Source organism: Phyllostomus hastatus, unplaced genomic scaffold (assembly GCF_019186645.2).
Source record: "Phyllostomus hastatus isolate PE091 unplaced genomic scaffold, TTU_PhHast_1.1 phas_contig_283, whole genome shotgun sequence".
Classification (NCBI taxonomy): Eukaryota; Metazoa; Chordata; class Mammalia; order Chiroptera; family Phyllostomidae; genus Phyllostomus; species Phyllostomus hastatus.
This window is the reverse complement of record NW_025333833.1, coordinates 19,639,119-19,663,170: the sequence shown is the minus strand read 5'-3', so window position 1 is coordinate 19,663,170 and position 24,052 is coordinate 19,639,119. Positions and strand designations below refer to the sequence as shown.

Genomic DNA, 24,052 nt, shown 5'->3' with positions numbered 1-24,052 from the left:
TGACTTTTGTCTTTACTTCAAACCCTCTTTTTACTCTTTTAGCTTGAGAGTTGAGGGTAGGGTTTTGGGGAAGCAGGCAAGGGAGTCAGAATGGAATCCAAAACTGTGGAGAGTGGTTACCATTCAGTTTAATGTAACTGAGTAAACTGCATAGAACTGAAAGGAACATTGATGGGGAGGGAGCTCACTCTGTTCCAGACAATGTGCCGGACTCCAAGAGCAAACAGGGAAGTGAATGTGATACAATTCGAGCTTAGAGAGACCCCACACCCATATCCAGACCCAGGGCAAGACTCTGACAAGTGCTTACAGTTGGTGGGCACTGCAGTTGTAGAACTTGAACTCGGTGCTGACAAATATCTTCCCCGTCTCCTTGGATCTCAGCTGCAGTTCTAGCCCAAACCAGTCTGCAAAAAAGAAGAAAGAAGGAGGGAGGGTGACAATCTGGGGCCCAGTGGTTATCCTGGGGGTAAATCATTCAGCCACTTCAGGGCTCTCGGGGCACAGATAGTAGGTGGGACCTGCCGGAATCGCCTCTTCACCGGAGAGTCCTTTTCACCCTGCGGACACCCCGATACTGCCACACTCTGGCTCAGGAAAGAAGGAATCAATCAGATCCCACAGAGCACCTGCCTTGGTCAGGAAAGTTCAGTTACTGAAAGACTTTTATAAGTGTTAGGCCAGAACCCCTCAAGCCTCCGGTTCTGTGGCGAGAACCCCCCTGAAAACCACTGGCCCAAGCCACGGCCATTCCCAGAAGGGAAGTCTAGGAAAACTCGGCACACCGTGCAGCCTTGACCCAAACGAAAGCAAGGGGTTTCCTTCCTCCTAAATTTCACTTTGGCGCATGACAGTTTGTTTCCAAACCCAAACAAGTTCCGTAAGCCCATATTGGTATTAGGTATAAGGAGACTTGGTCGGGCCACTTCTGTGCTGGTATTTGTCACCCCCATCCTGCGTCCCTCTGCTCCTGGTCCCCCTTGTAGGGCAATTCCCAGCCTGTGACTCTCATGACAGACACTTCTTACCTTGATCCAGAGGGATGACAGGGACATCCTTGGGCCCAGGTGAGATGCAGATGACTTGGCTCCCAGACACCTGTCCCTCCACCTCCGTCAGGTTTCCAAAGGCACATGCGATGCCCTCAGACAGATCTGGAGCATCACTCACAACCAGGCTGAGCTGTGGGAGGAGTAAAGAGGCTCAGGAGCACAGGGATGATGCCCTTGGAAGAGCCCTAGGGGCCGGAGACCTGGGCCCTCCCTAGTCCTGGCCCTGCCCCTGCTGTTGCCCACTGGCCCACTAGTCTCCCCTGACCTCATCTGTACAGAAGGGTGTTGATGCAGGTGTTCTGACTTTGACGCTGTAAAGTAGTGCTGCCAGGGTGTGCAGGGTCAATGTTGTCATGAATTTATTTTGCAGTCTTGTCCAGCACCAGAAAGCACTGGAATGTCGGGTACTAAGGGGAAAGGTACCAAAATCCCTCTCAGACACAGCTCATTTTGACATGAAACCATGTAAATTTTAAAGCAGGGGTGTCAAACCCATTTTCACCCAGGGCCACATTAGCATTGCCTTCAAAGGGCCAAGTAGAAACAAGGTCCTAGGCTGGATAAAACAAGGTGGAGGGCTGGATTCGGCCTGGGGGCCTTGTGTGTGTCACCTGTGCTTTAAAACAAGTCATGAGCCAGGCCCTTCACCTTAGCCCTAGCTCATGGGAGAGTAAGTAGCACCAACCTGGAGGTTCCCCAGGAGTTCACCAGGTTGGTGGAAGACAGCTAGCTCCTCATTCTGGCTGTTATAGGGGCTGCTTATCAGTGTGGTAGAGGTGCTAGAGTTTCTGCTTCTCTGTCCCTCCTGGGCTCTCTGCTCACTGACAGCTCCCCTGGAGGGGGGCAGTCACTTCACAAGGCGCTTACAGGATGAGAGAAAGCAGGAACGAGGACACCAGCAGTGTGGATGATGTCAGCCGTCACCTATATCAGGTTCCAATGATCTAGGCCAGTGGTGTCCAGCCTTTTCAAGTTGGAACACTCTGCTTTTGAATGGTAAAAGTATCCTACACTGTCAGAAGAAACTGCTGATGGAGAAACCAATGGCAAGATGCTGTTCTAAAATGAGTTTGTGCTCAATTACTGCATTATAACATCTAAGCGGTATTTAAAACAATGTATAAAAATTGTGACTGGCTCCCTCTGGCAGTGGGGAGTGCCTATGAGTGGTCATGGGGACAACAGCCCTGTGGGTCTCCCTTTGTCTTCCAACAGCACCTGGTGGGATTTATTAGCAGCGGGTTTCTCAGTCACAATGGGTATCATCACCTCGCCTTCCCATACATTTGCTTGCTGCTGAATCTCTGTCCCAGTTTCGTTTCCATGGGGCCCAGAGACTGAGGTACAAACTCTGCTGTTTGTTCCTCAGCTCCATGCGAGCCAAAATCTCCCTGTGGGAATGAATGAACGGATATCTTGGAAGGTTCATTGACTAATTAACATTCGTGAATGCTCATAAAACTTCAGAATGAAATAATTGTGCAGGGCCTGAGGACATGAAATATTTTGGGTTGCACTTCGACAGGTGGTTAAGGGCTATTTCACTCTCTTTAATATTCTCTTAAGCACCCACAGACTGAATTAAGTCCCCGTCTCTGTCTCTGTCTCTGTCTTTCTCTCTCTCACACACACACACGCACAATTGCAACTCTCAGGTTTCCGTGAGAGGCTGTATCAGTGAAGGATTGTAAACCTAGCATACACCAAAGAATGCATTGTTTGCTATCAGATTGCATGATTGTTGTAGATGTTTGTTACTAAATGCAAAATCTAGGCTTATGAAACAAATCAATGAGTAATGAATTTACAAGGAGTATGGAGGATGGCTGTGCCCTTTACAATAGGAGTTGCCATAGCTTTTCTATAAATATAGTTTCCTTGGAGCATATAAAGCACAATCCATTTACAGATTTCTGGGTAAGTGTTAAAGGAACCCGCCCACACATGTGCATGCTCTGTGTCCTCACCATGTCCCTGGGTGAGTTACTTACCAGCCGGCTGTGCTCAGACACTGAGATGCTGCTGGGATGCACCTCGAGGCTCATGCACTGGCTGATGCTGGCAGCAAATCGATTGGGTTCCCAGGCACGCTGGCACTTGTCCCTGCGGGAGCACCTGCCACAGACACAGATTCATAAGAGATCAGGCCTCTGAGACCCATCTGTTGAGCTCCATTGTCCCCTATGTGTAAGTAAGAGAGGTTTGCTGCTCTGAGGCTTATGGCTGGTCTTCTTGTTATGACTTTCTCTTATTCCAGAGGCTTGGGTGCCTCCCAGATGGTCTCCATTGCAGTTAAAGACAGACTAAGAGGAAGTGGGATTAACTCCCAGAATGAGAGATGTGGTTTAGACATAAAGCATAGCTCTAGTTAGCATCTTTATAGACTTCTCAATGAGCAAGGGAGGGGAGGCGGGAAACACAAGAAGCACACGAGAGGCTAAGCAATAACCTTTGGAGCCAGGCTATCTGGGTTCTAACCCAGACCTATTGCCTACTGGCTATGGCCCCTTGAGCAAATGACTTAATTGCTCTGTACCTCAGTTTCCCCAATGTTAAAATGGTGACCATAACTCTTAGGGTTGCTGAAAGGATTAAATGAGCTAGAGGCCCTGGCTGGGTAGCTCTGTTGGTCAGAGAATTGTCCGGACACAACAAGGCTGCAAGTTTGATCTCAGGCTAGGGCACATGCAAGATGCAAACAGTGAATGCATAAATAGGTGGAACAACAAATCAATGTTTCTCTCCCTCTCTCTCCCTCCCTCCCTCCCTCTCTCTCTGTCTCCCTAAAGTCAATAAATAAAAAAAAATATTTAAAGGCCCTGGCTGCGTAGCTCAGTTGATTAGAGTGTCATCCCAATATGCCAAGGTTGAGCATTTGATCTCAGTCAAGGTACCTACAAGAACTCCCTCCTTTCTCTGTAAAAATCAATCAATTAAAAAAGTTTTAAATGAATTAATGCTGAGAAAATGGCCTGTTAGCCCTTATTATAATATTAATGATGACTATTAATATTATTCATCTCCAGGCATATTTAAAAATCTGGACAGGGTCTCAGCCATATGGGATAGTGTAAATGTGATCTTGTGGCTGGATTAATGGCCTTCTGAAGGCAGGTACTGTGTTTTATTCACTAAGATATTCTACCTGTCACACCATGTCTTTTAAATAGATGTTTGTGGTGTGAAATAATGCCTGGAGACAGAGAGACAGACGAGGAGTCGCAGCCAGGGCTACCTCTGTCAGAAAACTGTGTGGCTGTTTCTTTCAACGTCTTCATCTCTGGCTCTAGGCTCCTTTGCCCGTGGTCGCAGGTGGGAATGGTGGCTCCTACACGCAGGAGCATTTGGTTGCCACTGTGTCACATGGGAACACGCTGGTGCTTTCCCAAACCATTAGCCAAGCATGGGACACATTCCACAATAGGGCAGTGCTTCCCACGGAACTCCCCCCAGCTCTTCCTCTTCCTTTCCAGGCCCATAATGTATCTAAATATGAATGCTGTCAAAGAAAAGAATTATGGAGGTTTAAGTGAATCCTTAAGATAGCTCTAAAGTGAGCTCTTGACTGGAGCCTTTATCTCATTGACTCACTGAAATGGCTCTTTTTTATCATACTATTTATGGCAACAGCCCTAACAGAGATAAATAGCCCTGGAGACAATAACGCACTTGCGAGAGCAAGGCACACAGAAGAGACAGGAAGGTTGCAAACCCCTGCAGATCCAGAGGTTCTTTAGCATTCTCCCTCAGCCCTCTACCTCCACTGAACTTCAGCGTGTAGGCCCGGCAGCTGGAGGTGGGCCCATCACCTCATTCCCTCACCAGGCAAGCTGGTGGTGGCAGGTCGGAAGGATGGCAGGAGGAGCTGGTGGAGAAGAGAGCAACCAGAACAGGAGAAAGCTCTGGGTATACACAGGAAAAAGCTTGTTCCCCACAGGCTCTTGGAAGGCAGAGTTAGCTAGAAGGAGAGGTATGCCCTGGCGTTTAGCTGGGAGTCTCTGAGGACAGGTAAGGAGTTTGGCAGACAGAGGAAATCCAAGACTCTGATGGTGTGGCTTAGTCATTCCAGTAGCCACATCTGACCTTGACCAGGAGGCTGACAAGGGTGGTCTGGGGCCACCAGGAGACAGGCATTGCAGATAGGTTTGTAGGCACAAGTACAAGTTGGGGAGCACGCATATTCGTGCTGTTGAGTGAGTGAAAATCCTCATCCATAACTTTGGTGTGAAGTGATGCTGGCAGAAGATGGGTGGGCAGGGCAAGGAGCAGCAGGGAGTGGGTGGTGCGGTTGGATGTGCCCATTGCCCAGTGAGAGGGCAGGTAACCCAGGACATGGAGCCAGGGTGGCTGTCAGGTTCTCTGGAGGAAGAAATCCTCCTGAGAAGAGAGAGAACCCGCTGGCAGGCAAGTCAGCCTCACTGAAGGGAACCCAATTGTAGCCCCTTCTGCCACTCCTGGGACACAACAGGAGTGCCATCAACATCTTTATCATTTGCCTGACCTAAATGGTGATTCAGTATCAGTTTCTGGTAAGAGCATATTTTGCAAAACTTTTTCAGGAGTCTCTTCCCTTCAAACCCAAGCGGGAAACCCAGTATTTGTGGGCTCCAATCCAGTCCAGATTTTGCATCTGTGAGGCGCCTGCTTCCCTCTCTCCCTCTGTAGCCCTCCCAACACCTGCTGCAGAGGCTGGAAGCCAAGAGCTATTGTGCGGGCCCCTGAACTCTGGCCCCCGCCTCCGCCTCTACCCCAAACCCAAACCCAGAACATTTCATAGAGATGCTTTGCTGGCTGGCATGGAGCCATGGAGTTTCCAATGCCATTGGGGAACAGAATTCCTAGTCAGCTCCTGCCTTTCAGGGTTTTTATCCTTTTCTCTCCTTCTGAGGTTCTTCAAATTGGGAAGTTTAAGTGTAATTTTGCATTTCTATCAAGGTGGTATTCAAGGGCAGGGGATGTTTCCGAATTGGAATGTGAGGCCAGTGGGAGTGGGATGAGGACTTCTTGGAATCCTCAAATAATGAGGCCAGAAGGGTCATCCCGAGTTCAGGGTCCATAGTGATTATTTTGATTTGTGTAGCCTATTCTGGGCTTCTTTATTTCCAGAGCATTTCTTATTTCATTTAATCCTCACAACTCACCTGCAAGGTAGGCATTATTCCCTATTGAACGATGGGGAAACAGGGGCTCAGAGTAGTCAGTGTATCATGCAGGGTCACACAGAGGCTAAGTGGAGTCCAAACCTCTGACACTAGTGCAAAGCCACTACCTGCTCGCAGCAGAAGACACACCCAGAAGTTTCTTGGGGAAACTAGAGATTCTACAGCTTCCCGCGTGAGTTCCTCCAATACCTCTACCATTCCTGTACTGACAAGGTACAGCCTTGAGAGTGGCTGGGAGGGCAGACTTTGCAAGTGGAATGAAAGACAGAGAGGCAAAGGCGCTGAGCTAGGAAGGAGGCCCACCGCGACCGTCTTCCTTTCGCTGTTCTCAGTGCTCCTGCTGCAGCTGGATGACAGGTCAGCAGAGGCAAAGGCCTCTCCCTCTGCCAACCGCAGTCACAGCCTTCGTTGACACTCCCAGGGAAGTACCTGGCCCTGTGCATTCCGGCCCTGTTTCAAAATGGCCCCAAACTTACATGTTGTGCAGGGCACACCAGCCACAGTGAGGGTCCCCTGAGCTCAAGCACTCCCCGCAAGTTGTATACTGTTCGCAAGATTCCACGGGTACCCTGGTGATCTGGTGGAGAGAGAAGACATCATGGTTAGGTCAGGTGGTGACACCTTGCCGATATGCATTCAGACTCCTCTACAACCTACCCATACTTGCACTATCACCACCCCTAAAGGGGTGACATTGGGGGATACGTTTGTGGCCTCAATATTCTCATCTGTTTGCCTGGCACAGGTAGGTACAGCTAAGTAGGAAGTGTTTCTCATGTGGCCGGTCACGGCTCCTTGGCTTCTCAGACGTGAAGCAAAACCTCCAGTGTCCTGCCTCCACTACATCCTCGTGAGAGCTGGGCCTGTCCTGGCAAGTGCTGAAAATGGTTAACTCTCTTAAAAGGCTGTTGCGTGCCACCAACTTGTCTCTGAAGAGCTTTCAGCTGGGCTTGGGCTGAGACATCCTGCCTGCATAGAAAACATTTTAAAAGGAGAAACTTTTCCTATCAAATAATACTCATCATATGGTACAGTCTCTTTAGAGCCGAACGAACATACCACCTGGATCCAATTATCCCATTCTCTGATGTCTGAATTCAGTTCCTTTAGTAAATGTCCCACCATTTGAAAAGTCTGGTTAAATGGGAACATCCACAGAGACAAGCTGCCTGTCTCATTCTGCCTTGCTGGGGAAGGTGGGAATTTTCAGATCGAGCTCCTGGCCCCCCAGAGAGTACGGCCCCTTCCTATTCCTCCCGGCTTCCTGGTGGTGCCCGGCAACACCTGAGCTGGGCCCGTTTGGACATTATTCACCCCTACCTGCCCAGCGTGTGTGACGTGAAGGCTGGACAAGAAGGTCAGCAGGTTGAAGTTTTCCATTTGATAATGTCCTAGGTACCTGTGGCTGGCTGGGGCAGGAGGCTGCTGGGCAGCAAAAACATTTGCTGGGCTGGGAATAGCTTCTCATTTGTTAGGGCATAGAGAGGTTCCCCACCCACTGGATGTGTGAGCTCAAGTGAAAACGAAACCTGTGGTCCAGCGGCACGGCGTTCTGCCTCTGCCAGGGGGGCAAAAGATGTGCCGGAGATGCCTTCACAGCACCCTCCCGAGAGGCTCGGCGTGGAGTCTACCACCGCTTGTGTAGCACATGTTTATTAGATGTCACTGCGTGGAGGCTCTGATGCTACGCTCGAGAGAAACAGTAGTAAACTGGACACAGATTCTGCCCCTGCAGAGCCTGTAGTCCACTGGAAGTTGGTAATCACGAACTGAGAGTTGCTCTCCATTATGCCTGGGATGGGTGTGTGCCCTGGGGGCCTTGGGAGCCTAAAGAGGGGCACCCAATACAACCTGTCAGGAGGAAGGACGTAAGGGTGAGTGAGAGAAAGACTGGGGCCTGGAAGGGCATTCCAAGCTGAAAGATCACGATGCACAAAAGTAATCAAGCTCAGTATACACAAGCGTAGAATGCACCGCGGATGGGCAGGATGGAGATGAGGCTGGTGGGATGTCAGCCAGGGCCAAACGACCACAGGCACCTGCCTCACCAGCTTTCCTTTTCTGTTTTGGGCACCACCCTACTCTTACAGTATCATAACACTTAACGTTCTGTATTTCAAGACCTTTCTGTAAGTGAGCGGCGTCATCAGCTTTAAACATCCTTACCCTTCTGTTAATAATAAAAATAGAAAATGCAAGAAGAAGTTTTAAAACCAAATACAATTTTGGTTTTAAAAATTCATACTTTAAGTGGAGGCTGAGGGATAGCTGTTTTGAAATAGCTTGTGCGTAACAGACCTGTGGGTTTGAGTGGACTCCACGTCCACCTGACTTGACGTGGTGATGGAATCGCTGGAGGGGCTAATTTGCTCATGGGCTACAGAAATAGATGGCATGTCAAGATTGAGAGGGGCCACCCCACACTGGGGATTTTCCCCTCTCAACTGTCTGCAACCTACCCAAGAGGGGTGTTGCTCCACCAGTGACCCTTCCCAGAAGGGAGCTCACCATGGGGTGAGACCCAGATGCAGCATCTGAGGTACAGCTGATGGACCTGGCATGTTTATTTGGCTCAAAAAAGATGACTTTCAAGTTGGCCACAGGGGCTATTTCCAATGTTTGAAGGGCAGCAGTGTGGCTGCAATAAGACTCACAGGTCAAAAGTTTCAGGAAAGCTCAACAGAAGAAAGTCAAGGCTGTCCAATAATGCCCCAGACCTCGATTCTGGAAGGAACTCCCACTGGTGGGATGTGTAGGCGGAGTCTGAGCGAAGGGTGTCTGGGAGGCTGTGAAGGGACTTCTGCCCCCAGAGGAAGGCGGCACTAGTCTTTCCACTTCTGACATTCAGGATTCTGTTTCCCACAGTTTACCTAACTCCTTCCTGAGGCTGTTTATGGCATTTATCCTGTATAACTTGTACAGTTTAAAGATAACATCCGGCCATAGCCACCAGCCATGATATCACATTGCCTCGAGGAGTAACCCCTGACCCCCGACTCATGGCTTGTCATTCTTACCAGAAGCACCTTTCTGACAGGTGCCTGCCATACACTCTCCTAGTGTACCTCTCCGGACCTGGCACGCTCAGCCCTTGAGGATATCTGTGACCCCAGCTGCCCGCTTGGCTTCCGCTGGGCCCCTCCAGCCCACCTTCCGAGGCTTGAGAGCAGCAGCCCCGTGCCTGGCCTTCCTTTCTTGGGTTTCGGGCTCTGTGTGAGTGATGTCTGCATCTGGCTAGAAATTAAAACAACTGTCTGCATTGCATTCGGCCCGTCTGTCAAAACACAGCCCGGCTCTCAGCAGCTGGGCAAGGGGGCCCTGAATGGGAGCAGTGTCTCCAGCAATAAAGCCCACTTTCACGCCAAGTGCCACGGAGATAGTGAGAACCCTGTTCTTCTCCAAACATGAAACCAACAGCACAACTATTTTTCCTATTTCCTGGGCCCTCCTGGTGGGAATTTTTTTTTTTAAAGCACTGAGTTGAAGAGCAAAGTGAAACAGGAAACTTATTGGGGGTGGGTGGGTCCTAAAACTTGAATTACTCTCTCCTCAAAGGTCTAATAACCATATACAAACCAGAGGAGAGAAATGTCACAGGGACTGGGAGGAGACCCTCGAAGTCAGATGTTACCACGGGCTCCCTGTCTTCGCTATATTCATGTGTGGCTACATTCATTCATCATTCATCAGCCAATATTCATCGATCATGTCCCACAGACAGGCCAGCACTAAGCACTTCAGTGGAATAAAAACAGCAGCGGCATGAAAACACAGCCATCATCTTCGAGCTGCAAACAGACCAGCAATAAAAACAAGAGACTGATGTGTGTTCTACGAGAGGTGTTAAAAGCGGGCCGAGGGAATTCAGAGCAGAGAGAACACACTTCTGTCTGCGCTGTCCAACATGACAGCCACCAGCCCGTGTGGCTGTGCGCATCCGAGAGGTCCTAACTGAGAGGTGCTATAGAGACACAATACACACGGGATTTTGAAAGTTTAGTAAAAAGAAAAGTAAAATTCACGTTAATAATTTTTTACTGACACGTTAAAAAGATAAAAATGTAGTAAATATTGGGCTAAGTGAAATTCATTATTCCTTTCGACTGTTTCTTCTTGATGTTTAAAATCTGGCTGGGAGCAAAGTGAAACTCACACGCAAAGCTCACATCTGTGGCTCGCCCTTTACTTCTACGGGACAGCACCGCTCCAGGTGGGAGTCTGAAGAAGGCTTTGTGATGGACATGATGGGTGTCTGGGTCTTGAAGGGTGCATGATAGTTATGCAGACGAAGAGGGTTCCAGGTGGAGAGAACCGCATGGACAGACATAGGAGAGCAGAGCGTCTTCAGCAAACCTTGCGTGAGGGCCAGGGGGGCAATGGGTGTGCACTGGTACCCGCAAGCTTGGGTTAACTGGGGGAGGGTTGAGAAGAGCATGGAACCGGAATATAGAGGACAGGGCAAAGTAGGTATACAGTTGTTCATACGGAAAATAATACAATCATTAATAATAATATAAGAGTAAACTCTGTATACCTCGTACTCACAACTGTAAACTTACTTCTGCCCCACTCTGTACGAAGACTCTTAGCTCTCCATCCCGTCACTTCTTGGTCAAAAGAATGTTTTCCAAAAAGAGGTGGCCGTGTGGCTCTCAAGGAACAGTGACTCTCAATGAGTGGGTCTTGTGCCAGCACCTTTGGCATTACTCGTGAGCTTATGAGACAGAAAGGCCCGAGTTCACTGGCCCAGAAAGTTTGGGGATGGGTCCGGAAAGGTTTAGCTCCCCAGCTGATCTTACGAACGCTGAAGTTGAGAACCACTGATATAGACGAGCGCACACCTTGGGACGTCTTGTTAAATGTCGGGCCCCTGGAACCAGGAAGAAATGGAGTGAGACTGTGCCGTAGGGCTATGTAAGGAACTGGACTGATCTGGGGGGAGGTGGGTGGATGTACTCTGGGGACTGCTTTATATCCAGGGAGAAACTGGTTTTAATAACTCCGAGTCTATGGAGGCCCTAAAGGACCAAGTTCAAGCCTCCAGTGTCAGGACACACTTCAAGCTGCACCCCAGGTGGCAGGTGGGCCCTGGCTGTAGGATACGGTGGGGTGGGGTGGGGTGGGATGAGATGGGGGGTGGGAGTTGTCTCTGGAAGCTCTAGAAGGGAGGGGAGCTTTCTCTTGAACAGTGTCCACCATATCAGGTGGCACTCTGTCAGGGGCTGACTCAGAGCTTAATAGGGCACTCTATGATGCTTTAATTAGTGTTTGTTTATTATGATTATGTTTTAATTATGCCTGAATCTCCCCACCCCTTTCGCCGAGTGCTGGGATCTAAGGGTGGCTGGGTCGGCCAGCACATGTGGTGAGGAGAAGCCCACAGTCGGAGGGCGCCCTTCCCCTGCCCCCTCCATGGCCTTCTCCCCAGGACCGTGGAGCCGCCTCAGACTAGAGTCCACCCTCACACTCTGCATTCTTCCCTGCTTGATCTTATGTCTTGTAATTATGCCTCTAATGAATATAACTGTCCTATTAAGTCATTTACTTAAGAAATACTCTTAATTAAAGGTGACTCATACTGTGTTCTTGGCTCCTCTGGCCCCGGGCCCCGCATCTCATACCTTCTTTGACCTGATTCAGTGGGGGCTGGAAATCTATGCTGGCAGCGCTCCACAGGGCTTGCAGAGTTTGGGGTGGCTCCCCGCCGACTGTCTCAGCACATTGGGTAGCCCAGGGGGTGTCACAACCAGAACAGCATGGAAAATTATACAGGATTATTTTTGGCTGTAGGGACAAGTCACTGAGGAAACTGTTGGAACCAGCCTCATCCCTGGAGATTCTGAAGAACACAGCAGACCTGCAGGGCTTGGCCATCCAGGTGAGGGTAGGCAGGCCTCTAGGGCCTGTCGTCACCAGACAGAGGCCCTGAGCAGTCAGCCGGTGACATCAGGTGCAAACCCATCCCTCTTCAGCGAGGAGTGCCCACGGAGGAGTGAGGAGCAGGAGTCCTTTAGTGTGTGCACTTGGGGGCAGAGAACCGGTGCTCCATCTCTGCCCCTGAGTGGACACCTGCAAGGAACAGCAGGGTTCTGACAGCCTGGAGGGCTCTACAGCAGAAACGTTGGAGTTGAAAGAACAACACTTAGGATCCTGACAATGGATTGCGCCCGGGGCCCATGTAGTCCTTAAACATTTACTGAGCATTTAAGTGTGTCAAGCTCTCTGTTCGGTATTGGGCTGCATTCTCTGCCCTCCTGGAGCCCATGGTCTGATTGAGGACAAAACTAAGGAAACACGTCATCTTAATCTGGTGGGATAGATGCCACAGTTGAGGTACAGTCAAGAGACAGTTTCGGATCAAAGGACAGAGAGCAGAGGTTCGCCCCGGGGCTTTGGCACGAACACTTGGTGTTTCAGAGGCCTGCAGCATTCCTTTGTAATCGTGCAAGAGAGTCATGGGGTTGCAGGGGAGGGGGGAGGAAAAGCTGTTCCCCAGGCTGGAGGGGGGGCCCCTTGGGCACTGAGCATTTAATCCCCCCTCCTCTGGAATCTGTTCCCCCTCTGCCAGATAGTACACCTGTCCCCACACGTGTCCCCTGCTTCCTGACACAAGGAAAGGAACAGAGCCCTTCTCAGTGCCGAGAGCCAGGTGGCAGGGGTGGGAGGTGACACACATAGCCTGGCTGGAGCGTGCAGTTGCCCTGATCCACAGCCTCCTGGTCCCCAGGGCCTGGGGCAAAGCGCAGAGCAGCTGAAACACAACTGCACCCCCACCCTCTCTTCTTTCCTTTGTACTTCCCCTGGTGGTCCCCCCCTACCAGCATACCCTCGCTCCCTTGGAGCATGTAGGTCTCAGACCCACTTCTCCTCTTTTCCCCAATGCAACCTGTTTTCAAGAAAAGATCTGATGCTCATGTGCACACATGGCTGAGGGCAGACTGAGTGGAGGCCCCATGGAGACCCAGCACACAATCACAACACCGGGAGAGGCTTTTAGCATTTTCCAGGTGCTTTGACACACATTATCAAACAGGCCTGCACGGCTCCCCAGGGAGGAAGAAGGCGAGCTATAGGCATGTTCCACATGATCCACCGGGAAACAGAGGCCGCAAAGGGCTGGCTTAATCCTGGTCTTGATCTCGCAGTGCAGAGAGAAGTGGCCAGCTGGAGGACAGTCCTCCATTGCCCGTGATGGTGACATACTGTAATCCTCTTTTCGGGGGTGAGGAGGGAGAGGAGGTTCAGGGGTCAGTTCCAGGAGACAGAGGCTGAGGCCAGACAGGGAACAGGAAGCGGAAAGCAACCCGAGGGCGAGTGAGAGCAGGCGAGGCTTTCTTTCACTTGTCTGACTCCACAGCCCTCAGCAGCTTGCTGGCACCCAGCAGTTGAGTTGTTAGTTGATGGACTGGATGGGCAGCTGGAGTCTCTCTTTTCAGGTTTGTCCTTTGCTCCAGATGGGGCCAGTGTTCCGAGTCCTCACAGGGACACGAACATAGGCAGGTGGTCAGTCAGGGAGGCCCAGCCCAGCCTCCTACTCTGGCCAGATTCTCTCAGGCATCAAAGCTGGAGTGGACCCTCTGGGGATGGGCCAGGCTCCCTGCCTCCTGGTATGCCTTGAACGCTACCCCTTTGGCTCAGCGTCTCCCCAGAAAAATACCCATCCTCTCTCCTGTCCTTAACAGGGAAAGAGCCCGTTGTCTACTGGGGGCCTGAAACAGCATCTTAACCTCCATCTCTCCTGCAGGGAGTGGGTGGGGTAGGGAGTGCTGAGGCTCTGCTCCTCAGGATTGGGGAGGGGTGTGATGGGGGCTGAGGTCTCCTGCTGGTGGTCGGCAGGCTCCTGGCTGCCACCATCTTGTTCTGAGCTGGGCAGTTGACTGAGTTTGCTGAATGGGATGGAGCAGCAGGGATAACAGTAATATTAATAATAATAATAACAATGATAATAATAGTGGCCATTTATCCAGCACCCACTGCATGCCAGGCACTTCACCTATTTTATCTCATGTAATCCCCACACCAACCTTGTAGGAGAAGCATTCTGAGGCCCACTTTTTGGAAAATTGAGTCTCAGGTTAAGTAACCTGCCCAAGGTCATAGGCCTTGTGGGTGGCAAAAACAAGACTTGGAGTTCAGCTGTTTCTGACCCCCAGGCTGAGGAGTGAGGTAGAGACAGAGGCATACTGAAGAGGGAAGGCCCCTCTTCTGGGGTGGCCCCAACAGCTGGCTGTCAGGTCACCTCGTTGTCTTAGACATCGGGTGCCAGGTGTGTGCTAAGGCTGTTGGGCAGTGCAATCACACCCCCCCCCCCCCACACTGCATGCCTCTTAGCTCATTTTACTCTTCTCTGCTAACCACAATTCACCTGGTGAATCTGAGCCAGATGAAGAGGGGAAGCGGGAAGTAGGCTGGTGGGGACAGAAGATCCCTGCTACATGTTTCTAAGCCAGGCAGGACCAGAACATTAACGGAAGTGGCTCTGAGCAGGTTGCACGGTTCCATCCAGAGCCTCCTAGGAATGCCACGGAAACCTCAGGGAACACAGTGAGGGCAGTGCAGGTGGCAGGGGCTTTCTGTCCTGGTCTTGCCAGCAGTTCACTGTGTGGCCTTGGATGAGCCTCCATTTCCTCATCTTTAAAGTGAAAACAGCAACACCTGTCTCACCCATCTCACCTGCTCATCAGGGAGCACACCTGAGCATACATTTTCAGCACCGGTCTTTCCTAAGGATCAGCTTCCCAGTAATTAATGTGAACTCACTATTGTTTGTTCCCAGTGTTAGATCCAGTTCTTTAAAAATCAATAGTCATGTATGACATTCCCTTAAATCCTCATAAAATAAACATCAACCCAGCCCCCTGCCGGTCTTCTGAGCTGTGACAATCATATGACCAATGTCATTAAGAAAAAGAAAGCACAACCCCCCAGAAAACCAGCTGGAGGTTCTGGAGCCTGTGATTTCTGCTACAGCAACATGCAACCTTCCGGCCAGAAGATGACCCTGGGGCTGTATCCTGAGAACTCTTTGACTATCCGGAGACCTGCTGGTAGAGTGGAGTTCAAACGGAAAATCTATTTTTAATGACTTGGGGAGAAGAGTGGAGTGGCTGAGTACTTCAGAGTAATTAAAGCTATCTATCACTCAGAGAAGTGGAATCCAAAGTTGTTGAACTTTTCAATGACATTTTTTCCCCTCCTCATTCATAAAACCCAACAGAGGGTCATGCTGGAGTCAAAGGGGAGAGGACAACGAGGAAAGAAATGTCTGGCCCCAAAGAGTGGAATTTATGTTTTTCATGAGTGCTAAGGGAAGAGCCCCTCTTGAATCTATTTTTTTTTTAGGTAGAGGTCAAATTTTGTTCTGGTTGCGAAGGTAGACTTTGAAAGAGGCAGTCCCCAGTTTCAAACCCAACTCCTGTGCTTATCAGCAGCTGTATGACATTAAGTTGTCAACGTCCTTGAGCCTCAGTTTTCTTCTTATGAGGTGATGACAATGCTGATACCAACTTCCCTAAGTTGTTTTGAGACTCAGGTGACATCTGTAGTCTAAGAGCCTTGCACACAGTTGGTGCTCAATAGTAGTAGTAATCATGCTCAATCTCTATACACAGGCCCCACTGAAGGTGGCAGTATTTGCACAGGAAAGCTGCAGGGGGCTCCTGCTCAGGCTCTGCACTCGGGTTGGGTGACCTTAAGCAAGCCACCAAGGCTCTTTTGGCTGACACTGCTCATCTGTCGCATGGGGAGAATTGTGTCTGCCCTTTGCATGAAGGTAGCACAACCCCTCCAACTGTTGTCCTTATTGATGACATCATCCCTCCTGGAGGGTGAAGTGCACTGAAACTCAGGATCCCTGGCTGAAAGAAGTCAAATTAAGCATAATCTCCTAAGGAAGAAGGTAAAACTTGGACAAGGAAAACACACAAAAATGAGAGGAAGCTGAATGGGCAAAGCAGATATTGCAGATACCATACTGTATTTTCTCAGACACAACTCCGGGGCCAGACACACTAGGGAGTAAGGAGTAGGGCCCTTTCTAGTGCTGGTTTTTGGAAGGATCTATGAAGAAGTAGAGGTGCTAATACTCTGTTGTCTCCATGACAACAGTGGATTTATTCAGTTAGGAAAAGCAGGTGGGGTAGGAAATGGGAGATGAGAAGGACTTGGGAAATGGACCTAAGAAATAACTAAAATAGATCTCTCATCTGGGAACCAGATGCCTGGGATTATCCAGGTCCCACAAAACTCTATAGGTTCAACACCGATTCATCTACCCCGGGAGGGGAAAAGTGATACTGTAATGGCAAGGGGACAGAGTAACTAGGCAGCGATGCCCATTTACCCACCCATCCCCATTTATTCATTCCACACTTCTATTTGTTCAGGAGATTCTAGTGAGGCCCCTGGGGGCACAGAGCCCAAGTCTACCCTTAATTCCTGCAGCTAGATTTTATCTGTGTAATAGACCCTGACTTCCGGAGCCCACCTTGTCAACTTCTGGTTCCCCTGCCTTCCGGTCACCAGGAAAGCAAGATGAGAGGGTTTGGAGCTCCAGTTGATCCCAGATTCTCTGGGAAGCATCTGTGGCCTAGCAAAGTGAGGTTTGAGTGGGAATTATCAGGGCCCAATGAGAGGTTGGTCACAGACCTAGGGTAAGAACATCTTTGCTGTGGTCTGGGCAACAGGCAGGGGCTAACTCCAGTGTTGTTTGAGATTAGGACTCAGGGAATTGTTCCAAGAGGAAAAGCGGGGCCTTAGGACACCACTATCCCAGAAATCCTGGCACTGCCTCCCAGCCGAGCTATAGTTTTTGCCTGCTGGTGCTCAACTTCACTGCTGGTTCTGATGTGGGCCCTCATGGGTATTGAGATGTGCTGGCAGGTTCTCTGGGAATTCTTGTGTGTTACACCTTTCTGTTCTTATTACCTTCCCTGAAATCTGCTTCTGGAGATCTGAATGAACCTCAGGTTAAATCTCAAGGTCATCTTGATCTGGGGAGAACAATCCTACCAAGTGATACATAAGGTGGAATTGGACTTTGTCAAGCCCAACCGCCCAGGTCCTTCTTTAGGGCACCCCAGTCAGCAGCAGTGTAGATAAGAAAAATTACAGCTGGCCCAGTCCTGTCCATAGGTGCTGGATCTGAGATGGCCCTTCACCTTTCTGCCTAAACCGTCTGCCTTATAATTCTAAGTAGACAAGAAACCGCTGGAGCCTACTGTTGTAATTCAGAATTCTGGTTTCCAGTGGACCCCATGGAGCACATTTTCTCAACCATCTCTCAACTTTCCTTTTTAACCATCAGAAATGTAGCCACCTTGTCTTCCCTGACATATCACATCTGAAAATATTCTGTCTCATTTTCCTTAGTATGCTAAGTGGCTAGCACCCTTGGGAAGGACAGAACCATTTCTTGTCAGTCACAGCTTCCTGGGACAAATTACTAGGTGTGTGTGTGTGTGCGTGTGTGTAAGAGAGAGAGAGAGAGAGAGAGAGAGAGATGGAGAGTAACAGTACATGTTAAACCTCTAAAGTGAAAAAAGTCTCCTACACGTATATTAGAAATTTTTAATTTCCTTTCTGTATAGAGCACATGTATTCCTTCATGCCATTCATTCATTCCTGCAACCTTGGCAAGGTGCAGATGGGTAAGGCAGGGAGGATCCATGCTTTGCTGAATCCTGTCACACTGTGCTGCTTTGGGAACATGTATAGACTGGTCATTTGTATAAAAACCACTCCACTGAGGGAGCCGTGACTGCAGGGACACAGTGCTCTGTACCTGAGAAGTCATAGATATGGGTTGATTGGCCTGGTCTTGTGAATTTGCATTCATGTAGACTTGATTTTATAACTGAGTACAGTATTTTTCGGACTATAAGACACCCCCCCGATTTGGGAGGAATAATGGTTGTTAATGCTGCTGTTGAGTTCTGTTTACATTTACATTGGTGAAATATTATGTTATTTATGTTATTAGATATTTTACCACATTTTTTGCTTCAAAATTTTTTCCCTATTTTCCTCCTCTAAAACCTAGGTGTGTCTTATGGTCCGAACATATGGTATATCTGCATATGGTTGAAATACACTCGGTACTTATAATTTGTTCTTTTTCTTGTTTATCATTGATGCACTCACTCATTAGTTCATTTAGGTATGAACCCTTCATTCATCTGTTCATTTATTCAACAGACCAGGTCTCAAGTCTTGTACTATGGGGGTACAAATAAGTTAGCCATAGTCTTATTTGAAGCACACCCTCTGGTGGGTGAGCTAGAAAGTGAAAGATGTGACATGAAACTTTCTAAGCTAAGTGTGATCACTTCTGGCTGAAGGAATAAGGAAAGTGTCATCGTTTGTGGCAGTCTTGACCACTTAGTGATATTTTGATAGGCAGGAATGGAGGAAGGACATTCTATGAGGAGAGAAGGGCATCAGCAAAGAGCACCCCTGAGAACTGAAGGAGAATCCCAGGAATGGACTTGTGTTTGGGCAAGATAAGAAAGTGATCTGAGGGTAGATCATGGAAGGCCAGGACCATGGACGCAGACCAGGACGAAGCAAAAGGAGAACTTTTGCATTTCTCCTTTCACGATGCATCCTATGTCTGTCCCTGCCATTGTATTCCTGCAGCTTCCTCTGCCTGCCCCAGCTGCAGGCCTTCATTCTCACAGCGGGAGGATAGACGGAGGCCTCATTGGTCTCCCTTCTATTCTTTCCACACTGGATGTGTTCTGCACAACCTCCTTTTTCCTTTTCTTCAAAAAGGTGTAACGGGTGAGGGCATGGATCTTAGAGTCAGACTGCCTGGGTGCACACCACAGCCTCCTTGCTCATTAGCTGGGTGAACTTGGGCCCATTTCTCAGCTCTCAGCCTCATTTGTTGATTTGTAAAAAAGTGATAGTAATAGCACGTGCTTACATAAGACTTACTATCTGCAGATGAGGAAGAAAAGGAGGCAGAGAGAGTCTTAGTGAATTCACTTAAAGTCACATGGCCAGTAAGCTGTGGAGCTGGGACTCAAACCTGAACAGGCTGCCTGCAGAAACCACACTCTGAACTTCTACACAAAATTGCCTCCTAACATGAAGGGTGGTACAGGTTAGCAAAAACTTAGCCCAGTGCCTGGCATGAAGCTGTTCCCTATTATTAATAAATATGTATTAAGCTCTTTCTAAATGTTCTGTGCAGCTATGAAGTTCAAAAGATGACTGACCTGGCTCTGATCCTCAGGTACTCAGAACTTTGTCAGAAAGATAGACAAACCTCCACAGTACAAAGAAATATCAGCACTATGATTGAGATGTGGTATAGCTGGCTAGCTACAAAAGCAAAGAGAAAGGGCAAATCAGGGAAGGCTTCCAAGAAGCAGTGTTTTGTTATGGCAACTTCAGCTAAAGAAATGAAATAGTAACCCGCACCCTCCAACCCCACCAAAATCAAAACAACAACAGCAACAACAACAACAACAACAACAACAAAACTGCCTCTTGGATGAGGTTTATAGTCCAAACACCCCACCCCAGCCTGATGTTTCAGCCTTTTCACCTCTGCTCCCCACCCAGCCTGACGTTTCCACTCTAGGCCTCTTCCATCAGGATCCATGCCCCGCTCCTGGTAGGCTGGCCTCCTCCCTGGCTCTGCACAGTCCCACCTCCCTCCTTCTGTTCACGCATCCCAGCCCATCAGAGCGTCTGCCCCTGCCCTGCTCACGCGCAGATCCCTGGGCCCTCCCTTCTCCACGCAGCCTTTCTCGACCAACCTTTGCGACCTCTCTCTGAATTTTGAATCAGACTCCCTGCCCAGCTGGCAGGACTCGAATGCACTTTCTAACTTTTCTTGGGGCTCCATCTTTTTGGGTTACTCATGGGGCTCTGCTTTTTATTTCTTCAAGTGAGATATCCCTGTGTGCCCCAACCTCAGTTTCTTACACAAAATAGGTCTATAAATACCTGCTGAGAAGCTAATCACACTTGCCCAGTGATCCAGGTTTTATTTTAAGCTCCTTAAGTAAATGAACTAAATGATGTGAAGGTTCTCTAGGTGTGGCTGAGGCCCCTGGCACTCTGCTGGGATTCATTAGGCGACGTGAAGACATTTATTTTTTAATGGACTTAATGTTTATAACCCAGCAGAGGTGCGTGGTGTCAGGGAAGGGACACGACTGTTCAAGTCGGAAGAACTTGGCGCAGCCTCACCCTGTACTCGACTGCGCTGGGTAAACCACTTAACCACTCTGAGCCTCAGTTTCCACATTTGTGAATACGATTGGATGTCAAAAGTAAGGCATCCTCCAAGGCACCAAGATGCAAGGAATGCTGTGGGCTGAGGTAAGGAGGCGGACTGTCTCATGGCTTTTCAGAGTAGATTCTCAAGACCCAGGTTCTCAGTTCTTCAGTCTTTCATCCTGGGTCCCCTGATCCAGATCAAAGAAATAAAAAGGTCCAGGAATAAAAAAGGGGGTGTTAAGAGATGTTTGAAGGAAGCTCCTGGAATGCTGTAACCTAGCCACCCTTCAGTCGACCACTTGGAAAGCTTGAGCTACATACCCTGGACTGGAGGGGACAGCGCGAACAGGAGAATCCAGAAGGCAGGAAAGCCAGTGGGTGGGTTGGTGAGCCCTTCGGAGGCAGAGTGAAGGCAGGACCTTGGGAAGGCACTGGAACCCCCACTCCTGGGACAGTAACAGGTGAGGGCATGGAAGCGCTCCCTCGCACAAGATCCAGATGTGGCCGCCTCGGGAGGGAGAGCTGGCTGGGAGCACTTGAAAACCTGCCCAAGAGGACTCTCTGGAGGTGGGGTTGAGACCCTCCTATGAACGTCTCTGGAGGGAAGTACCAGAAAATCAGGGCTGAGGGGAGGGTGGCCAGACAGCAGGAGGCACTGCCCCCCTGCTGCGAGCTGCAGCCAGAGCGGCTCAGCACAGGGGTGTCCAAGGGCCATGAAGAGCGCAGCCCAAAAGAGGTAGAATCATCAGCCTGCTCAGATAGCGTGAGGTGACCTTGTGATAATTCCAGTTCAAGTGAGAAAGGACCGTTCTGTCCCTTCCCCTCCCTCTGAAGGGGACAGTAAGGACAGATCCAGTGGGGGAAGAAGAGGGAGAGAGAGAGAGAACACAGGCCTCCCAGCCCTGCGTGGCTGCAAGTGCGCAGTGCAGCGGGCCCAGGCTGGGCAGGGGAAAGATCTGAGCTTCGGTCAAGTCCAGAGTTTTACCTCTGGATGGGAACTGGACATTGCAATCCTTAAATGAGATAAGACTGTGTTTGAGACTTGAAGGACTCTGTATCATCCAACAGTGAGCTGCTGAGCGATGCGGACTTCCTGGGACACGCACGGGGAAAAGGGGTAGGGGCAGCAAAATAAGTGGCATTTTGATTTTCTCTCCCAGAAAACTGATTGGGCCCGAGAATGCTACGGACCACCGTTCCTGACACTGTCATGAGGGTCACATGAAGTAAGGGCATGGCGCTGCATGGTTCCAGGCCAGGCTCATTGCACAAATCTGAGGGAATTGTGGCTGTTACTTCTGGAGACAGATTGGTATCTTAACGATAACATAATTTAAAAAATAATCAGACTCTGGTCATCACTCTTAGATAGCTCAGCAGAGCAGTCTTCCTGAAACCCTGGGGTCCTTCTAGGGAATGAAGAGTTGTGCGGTCTCTCTTCAACCCAGTAGCCCCTGGGTGAAAAGAAGTTGAGAACTGCCACACTGGGGAGCCTGTTGACTCATCTGCCCCGTCTTCCAAGAGACGCAAGCACAGTCATCGGCGGTGCCATCTGAAGCTGGTCTAATGAGGACAGAGTGCTGGGAGGAACTGGCTCCTGGTCAGAAGCCCCGTAGTGCTCCTGCCCCTCCCAGCCCAGTGCCCAGCCTGAACAGTCAGTGGGGAGTAGAGCTTTGCAGCCTTCCCCCGCCTGGAGGCTGGTGGCAGCGACTGTTCAAATCTTTACCTTCCTCGCTGCTTTCTATTTGTGGCTGCCTTCAAGGGTGGCCTCAAATGTACCTGATGTCACTGAGCCTCCTGAGGATAGAAAGGGGTGGAGGGGAACCTGGGGAGATGGAAGAGAGACAAAAGATTTTTCCCTTTTTAAAAATAGGTGCTTAGGAAATTAATTAGAACAAATAATCACCGCCTTGTCTGAGTCTCTATTTTATTTGGTGCACGCAGGGTCTGGTGGAAAAAAAGGGGAATTTTAAATAATTTTGGAGTTATAACTGATGTAATTAGGTGCTCAGTGAACACTTAGCATCGAGCTATGCTTATTAAAATTACTGTTTTAATCAGAACATTCCCGGCGAATCATTAATAACACAATGGCTCGATTCCCTGGAACTCTAATTAGACCTGGACTTTTAACCACCTGAGCGTAATCTGGATACGCACCACGGGTGATGCATTATCATCTCAGGGCCTGTGGGGATGGAGCATCTATACTGCTATTTGGTGACAGCCTGAATGTTTCATTTTGGAGTGTGAGAGAGTGCTGAGGGGGCATGCGACACAGATGCTGATCGGGGTGGGATCAAAGTGGAGGGAGTCAGGCAGGGGCCCAGACCGGAAGGTCTTCAGGAAGGAAAGGCAGGAAAGACTTCTCCTGCTGCAGCAGGATAGACCTGCCTCGTGCGTTGTTCTGCAGGGGAATGCACAACCAAGCCATTATGTCACGGAGCCAGCTAAAGGCCTTTTCCCAGGCTGCTCTGCCTTTAGGCAGGGCCCGCTTCTCATCGCCTGTTCAGGAGAGTAAAGCGTTAGTCTCCACCAAGCCACTGCTGGCCAGCACCAAATCAATCAGTCACTACATGATAACTAAAGGTTAATCTGGTGAAGGGGCTACTTAATTTTTCTATTCCAACACTTCATGTCACCCTAGAGAGAGGCCATGAGATGGGCTGAGTTTTTCCAGAACTTTTGAATCCTTAGGGACATTTTGCAAGTAACTGGGCCCAGTGCTTAGGAAGGCTGAGTGGATGTGTGTGCCCCTGAAATGCCCCTGAGCTCGTGTTTGCGGGAGCGGGGGCTGATGCTCTGGCTTCTGGCTCTGAGCACTGAACTTTGGTTTCTCGGCTCCTTCAGTGGGTGGCATAGTCTCAGCAACACTGACTTGGCCACCACTGCAGGGGCAGGGGACAGAGTCCTTGGGCAGATGTCCTCTTACAGGTGGCCAACTAGTTGGAAGGACATAAAAGAGATGTGAAAAGAAGATTTAGGACACTAAAAAGGCAGATTCTGGGAAGCGAAAATTATGCTGGAGCCAGACAAGGCACGTGGAGTTCAGTGGTGGTCACAGTGCAATGGGATTAGTCCGAGAGGGTGTAGAGGCCTTCAGAGGATTGTGGGGCTAGACTGCGTCCACTGAGGCCGGGGGAACGGCAGCAGCACCTCCGCCCCACTGTCTCTCATTAAGCATTCTTCTGGCTGCTACAAGGGCCTTCAGATAATAAGATTGAACCCTCTGGGGCTCCTTTCTGGGCCATTTGTAGCTAATACGGCACTTTTGCGTGATTTGAAAAGGGCACCCCCTCTAGGTGCACGGGTGAGTAAGAGGAGTGAGGACCCACTTGCCCCTGAGCCAGACCCCTCTGTGCAGTATACAACCTGGACTGTTATATCTGGCGGCCCTGATGCCCAAAGTCTTCTTTGGCGGGCCGAGGCGGGGGGGGGGAACAGGGAGTTGAAATGCATAGTGTGAGTCTACCAGAGTTTTAGGTGTCCCACAGACAGAAAATTTTGGGGTACTAAATTGTGACTTTCCTAAGCCCTCTGGGGGACAGAGAAGGTGAGAGGTGAGGGTGGGCTGAGGAGCAAGGAAGGCTCTGGGAGGAGGAGGCA

General features: G+C 49.7%; 1 protein-coding gene across 2 annotated transcripts in view; it reads right to left on the bottom strand.

Moving 5' to 3' along the window:
* PLXNA2 (plexin A2) overlaps nt 1-24,052 on the bottom strand; it is a 210,439-nt gene that overhangs the window by 69,481 nt on the left and 116,906 nt on the right. For both annotated transcript variants that reach the window (XM_045838402.1, XM_045838401.1), the window contains 4 exons: nt 6,691-6,791; nt 3,044-3,167; nt 1,029-1,182; nt 311-407 (listed from right to left, as the gene is read on the bottom strand). In XM_045838402.1, coding sequence (XP_045694358.1) covers nt 311-407; nt 1,029-1,182; nt 3,044-3,167; nt 6,691-6,791 — 476 coding nt within the window. The remainder of the gene's footprint in view (nt 1-310; nt 408-1,028; nt 1,183-3,043; nt 3,168-6,690; nt 6,792-24,052) is intronic.